The 6,177-nt window shown below is 40.7% G+C and overlaps 1 protein-coding gene across 1 annotated transcript; it reads left to right on the forward strand.

Moving 5' to 3' along the window:
* The first annotated feature begins 745 nt into the window (after positions 1–745).
* Oct-TyrR (Octopamine-Tyramine receptor) lies at positions 746–2,479 on the forward strand. Its single transcript, XM_071592519.1, has 2 exons — positions 746–1,621; positions 1,700–2,479. The coding sequence occupies exons 1-2, from the start codon at positions 746–748 to the stop codon at positions 2,396–2,398; spliced, it is 1,575 nt and encodes a 524-aa protein (XP_071448620.1). The 3' UTR covers positions 2,399–2,479.
* Positions 2,480–6,177: the final 3,698 nt, after the last annotated feature.

Raw genomic sequence — 6,177 nt, forward strand, 5'->3', positions numbered from 1 at the left:
ATACTCATTGAGTACCAGTCCACGCAATTGCTATAAAATGAATTATTTGGCCAGAGGGAGGAGATTATTTTCTTTACTCTTGGAGTGTCTGCAATAGTGAGTTAGACCTCAACAAAATGGCTGGCAGAGTATCCAATAAATCATTTACTTAAATGGTAATAGATAGCATTTTATGGAAGTAACCTGTGCAAGTATGAGGGCAAGATCGCCGATGTGCAAGTAGCAGTGCTCGCTTCTCAAATTACATAATCACGCGTTAAATATTTTAGAAAAAATAAATATAAGATATTTTAAATCAGTGAAAGGATAATAACTGCAATAAGATCCGTGTGTATATGTAAATGTTTCAGTTTGGCATTTAAAAATTGCATTTAAATATGTAAATATTATATTTTTTGATTGACTTCATTAGAGGTTTCGGAACATCATATGTGCGGGCTAAATTTTACCTAAAACACAAACTCATATGCTCAATTGTACTTAGATATTGCTTATTAAAAAAAAGGCTTCGTTGATATTATTTTAGAGGTCGGAGAATGCATAAGTGAAGATATTTTTAATTCGCTGCAGTTATTTTTCCTTATTTTAAGCAGTAAAGTTAGATAATATAATAGAAGATTAAGTGTATTTATGATTCAACTGCTGTGAGGCTGTGAAAAGTAAGAATTGCTCTGGGTGAACAGAAGGGGTGCGGTATTACTCTCCTCCGAAACCAAATTCAACGTTGTGCATTCTTTAGATCGCCATGGATCCGGACTCGTCCTTGAATTTAGACGCCGCCTACGGTGATATGGAATACGTGGTGGATTCCAAGGATATCATAGAATACCCTCACATTCCTGATAATGACACCAGCCAAAACATCTCAGATTGGAACGACAATGACTACACCATTCCCGGCGTGGGCGAAGCGGAACCAGGGGGTTGCTCGGACGGGGGCGACTACCCCTACGAGAGCATCCTGTTCGGGACCACCCTGGCCGTGCCCGAGTGGGAGGCCCTCCTCACGGCCTTTGCCCTCACCCTAATTATCCTTCTAACCCTCGTGGGTAATGTCCTCGTCATCCTCTCCGTATTCACCTACAAGCCGCTGCGTATCGTACAAAACTTTTTTATAGTATCCCTGGCCGTGGCCGATATTACGGTGGCGCTGCTCGTGTTGCCGTTCAATGTGGCCTACAGCCTCATCGGGAGGTGGGAGTTCGGGATCACGCTCTGCAAGATGTGGCTGACCTGCGACGTCCTCTGCTGCACCGCCTCCATCCTCCACTTGTGCGCCATCGCCCTGGACCGATACTGGGCCATCACTGACCCGATCGCGTACGCCCAGAAGCGGACTCTCCGCCGGGTGCTCATGATGATCGGCGGCGTGTGGCTCGCCTCCGGGGCCATTTCGTCCCCTCCGCTGGCCGGATGGAACGACTGGCCCGAGGAGTTCACCAATGACACGGCGTGCGAGCTCACTTCGCAGCCAGGCTACGTGGTTTACTCATCCCTCGGCTCCTTCTACATACCCCTCTTCGTCATGACGATTGTGTACGCGGAGATCTTTGTCGCCACGCGTCGGAGGTTGAGGGAACGAGCCAAAGCGTCCAAACTGAACGCGGTCAAGCAGAGTGTGGTGTCCCCTGCGCCGGGCGCCAATGCTCCGCAGAGCCATACTGATGGGCCGAGGCCCATTGAGGCGGGGCGACGGGAGAGGTCTTCGGACTCAATTCGGGCCGGGACGCACGACGGGGAGTCCGTGAGCAGTGAGACGAACCACAACGACGTGGAGGCCCAGCCGCTGTCAACCTCCGGGGGCGGCGGCAGCAGCGGCGGGACCGGGAAGAAGAAGCGGAGGAAGGGGAGTGGGAAGGGCAAGGGAGGTAGTGGGAAGAAGTGGAGGCGCGGGAGCAAGGCCCAGAGCGAGGCCAAGGACGCGTCCCTGAGGGACCACTCGGTTACGGACGCTTGCGGGGAGAATGGGGTTGGAGGGGTGGACGGCCGGGTGGAGGGCCACGACGGGCCGCTGGCGGCTGCGGCCGGCGAGGAGAAGAAGTCGGCAGAGCGTACGGCAGCGTCCTCCCCATCGGCGCCGCTGGTCAAGAGACCCGTCGGAACCTCGGCCCCAGTCCACCAGTTCATAGAGGAGAGGCAGAGGATATCGCTGTCGAAGGAGAGGAGGGCGGCGAGGACCCTCGGGGTCATCATGGGCGTGTTTGTGGTGTGCTGGTTGCCCTTCTTCCTCATGTACGTCATCCTGCCATTCTGCAAGTCCTGCTGCCCCTCGAAGAAGCTCATTAACTTTATCACGTGGTTGGGGTATATCAATTCGGCTCTCAACCCGATCATATACACAATATTTAACCTGGACTTTAGGAGGGCGTTCAAGAAACTTTTACACATGAAGCCTTGATGGTCCTCTCTCTAATGTAAAATGTGAAGTACTTGCTCACTCTCCTCATAAACCTTGTGGCATTGCATACTCATGTGAACAGAAACCAAAGACTTTTAGGATTCGTTATTGAGGTTGACCTTGTTATTTTAGAAGAGATATTATAGGTCTAGTTTCTTTCAAAATCCATGGGCATATTGTGGGTTGAAATGAACTTAAATTCATTTCAACAATGGACCCTTATGTCGATGTTTAAAAAAGACGAGGAAGGATTTAAATGATAAGCAGTCGATGATTTTTATCGTCTCATTTCCACAAGTGAATTTGTGATTATGTTGCTCAATGAACATTTCAGTTCGCGCGGAAATTATAACTATTTTTCTATCGGTTCTGTGATTGAGATTTGACTTTCTAACGGGTCATTTTTCTTAAGCTTGGTTCCAGCTCAACAAGTACACTGAACTTCGCCAAGATGATTATTTTAAATTCCTCAGTTCCCGGTTTGCGATTTTAAATTCCTTTTCCCATCAATACGCCATAATAGAAGTTATAAGTAACGCTAAAAAAAGCTAACTTTGCTCTGTGTGCAGTGATTTCCTCACCAAATGTCGCTTCTTCTTCAATGAAGTCCACGAAACCCCTTCTTTTACCCGCATGCTTTGTGCTGTCACTACATATTTCGTGCAAAAGAAACTTTTTTAGCAAATTGGAAACTATTTGCAACTTTTTCTTTATAGATTGTATGCTTTTTTCATTTTATTTCTTTTCATTTATATTCGATACGAGAAGTTACAGGTTATCTGTATTACCATATTTGACGGAATATAAGACAAACATTTCATCAGGTTATCCACAATAAAAACGTGCACGCCCCACCAACTTCATTTTGGGTAATTTTTTTAAAGAAATAATTCCACTCAGTAAGAAGACTACGAGCTGTTTTTAAGATAAGTTGTGATAAAATACGGTCAAGTTCGTTAATATCTCGCTCATCATCACAGCAGCGAGCAACACGATATTTGCATTAAACTCTAGCAATGAGCTAAATAAGAACAATCCCCACGGCAGTATTCTGCAATTGAATGGTTAATATTTTATATTAGTAAATATAATGGGGTCAAAATAGGTTGTGCCAACTTTCTGGGGTAAAAATAACATCCAGTATAGAACATCAACTCATGAATTTCGAACCTTCACTTATAAGACTTTGGTGAGATATTTTTAAAACAATTTTGGAAATAATGTCTTATATGCCGTCGAATGTGGTATATGTGAAAGTAACAAAACGCTTCACATTTAACTTGTGCTACCTTAAGATGTATTGAACTTACAACATGCAATATTGATGATTTTATTATGCTTAATAAGAAATGCTTGAAGAGGGACAAAAAATGTTAATCAACGAATGAAATCTGCCCAATTAGATGAGTTATCAAATAACAAATTGCGTTCAAGCTTGGCTATTAATGATTATGCACACTTTTCTCGAATATTGACGGCAGTTTAAATAATTATGATTTTTTATGAGATTCTCTTTGCATTTGACTTTTACCTCAAACGAACGAGCACTGAATTTTCGTTGATTTCTAGAATGGAGATTACTACGCCGTAAATAACTAATAAATGTTTGAGTGCTAAGGTACTCATTTATTTGGTTAACTTTCTACATTTAAGTGCATTTAAAACTTAAATAATAAAAGTACTGTATAATGTCTCAACTACTGGGAATCCTCAATTTTGTTATGCTGGTCAATTTAAAACAAAATAAAGCTTTTGGAAAAATCACTCCGTTAAATAATTAACCCCGGGGGAATCCAAATTCCCTTAAAAAACAACGATTAATATATTCATTTAAAATCTTTAGGGTTTATTTATCACCTAGCGATACATTCCTGGCGTTCATTTATTATTTAGATATTTTGAGGCAAGTATTGACTCTATATTTGCCTTCGACGAAGCTATCGGAATTAAATTTTTACATTGGCCAACCATGCTACTGTTACATTTGCTACTTGTATAGGCATTTCTCAAGTTGAAAGATAATCCCATTCCACAAGAAGCTAAAATGACATAACGCTGCATCCCTTTAGCATGGGTTATAGAAGATTCATTCATTGAGGACGTTTGATTACCTCTACAATTTTTTTAAATTTTAGACTGGAAAGCTAATCTTAATTTTTTTACTGTCAAATTGTATCAATTCATAATATTTTGTTCATACTTCAGTGTATCGAATGCTCGGACGCATTTACGAACACTTTTGACAAAAGCGAACAAATCTGCTCTATTCATAATACTTATTAACTTACTCAATTGCGTAGTGGCGCAGGGTAGCATTTCCGTTTGCTATAGCTCTACGCCAAGGAAGTTGTTGAATTTATTCTCAACTACTTTGGATTGAGTAATATATATCTGCCGTTAAATGCGTATTTTTGTGTAGGAAATAATTAACATAAAGGTGCTTACTAATGAGAGAATTGTATACCTTTGATTTGCAATTTTCGTTGAATTTGAATTGCTCAATCTGTAATAAGAGATCATTTAAAACTATAAAAAAGGAGGTGATAGTTTCATCATATGAGTGAAGGTGTAAATATGTACAAAAATGAGAGTAATCTAATGTGTACATAGTAACGTTGAATGTTTTACTAAATAGATATTCATATATGATACTAAATGGGCTTTTGTCACTCCAGAGAAAAGTCTATTACTGGTCCTCAATTCGCATCAGTGAATTGATGGACCAAATAAGCCACGGGATAAGCTTTAAGCATGTGTGATGCAGCGGCATTTTTATGCACAAAATGACCTGCATGTCATTAGTTTTAACTATGATTTCAAGTGTTTAGTTCTCATTTTTTTTACTGAAAAATATATGACTGAGAGGTAATTCAATAGATTTTTTCAGTAGTTTCATTTCAGTTTTCATACATCTTGCCTTCAAGACATGACTTGAACTCTCACTAATTTTGAATTGCATGAAAATTAAAATACCGATGACCTCTCCCACATCTTCAATTTGTCATGTTTTGAAAATTATTCCCCAGTAAAATTACTCCCGAGTTTCTTTTGGTCTCCATCCTAACCGGGATAAAACGCTCCCGAAATGAAACCTCAAAACCAATACCTATATTTCACGAAGTTCTCTCGTAAAATTTAGTAAAATCTCATTTATTGATGGTATTACCGACTCAATATTAGAGACGTTCCTTAATGTTAAATGTGCGGCGGAAATTTGCATTTTGCGTCTGGAAGGAGTGCAATTGATCTTCTTCTTAGCCTCTTTCGAAACCAAGAAACCTCTCCTCGGTCTAGATAGCCCGTTACATACGTTGGTCACATGACTGAGAACTGGAACAATAGAGGGGGCTTCCAGGTCTGCATTGATTTATTCAATGCCCTCGTTTGCTGCCATTAAACATTTGAATTTTGCAGTTACAAGTTTAAATATTCTGTTGAAGTAGCAACTAAAAGAGATAATAGACGGAATTTTTACTGTTTTCTTTCGGTTTACCAATAAAATAAATGGTTAATATAAATATTCCTTCTTTTGTTTGAACTGCTTACTTTTTAAGTACTTGAAAGAAGATCTAAATGAATGTCGTCCGCTGGAAGAAATTTTGAAAATCTGAAAAGTGTGTAACTCTTCTAACTTAGTATGGTTCCTACTGTGCAGTTCATGTGGAGGAAATTAGATTCCATACCTCCTAGGTCACTTGAATTCTCAGTCAATTCAAATCATTCCCAAACGATAAGTTTAATTTTCGTTCCACTCCGTGAAGAGAAAATTTCGAAGGTAA

Source organism: Hetaerina americana, unplaced genomic scaffold (assembly GCF_022747635.1).
Source record: "Hetaerina americana unplaced genomic scaffold, ioHetAmer1.1.p SCAF_5, whole genome shotgun sequence".
Lineage (NCBI taxonomy): Eukaryota > Metazoa > Arthropoda > Insecta > Odonata > Calopterygidae > Hetaerina > Hetaerina americana.

Coding starts and splice junctions, on each gene's coding strand:
- Oct-TyrR (XM_071592519.1), top strand. CDS start 746: ATGGATCCGGACTCGTCCTTGAATTTAGACGCCGCCTACGGTGATATG. Junction 1,622..1,699: donor ACGCGGTCAAGCAGAGTGTG/GTGTCCCCTGCG, acceptor GGGCGACGGGAG/AGGTCTTCGGACTCAATTCG.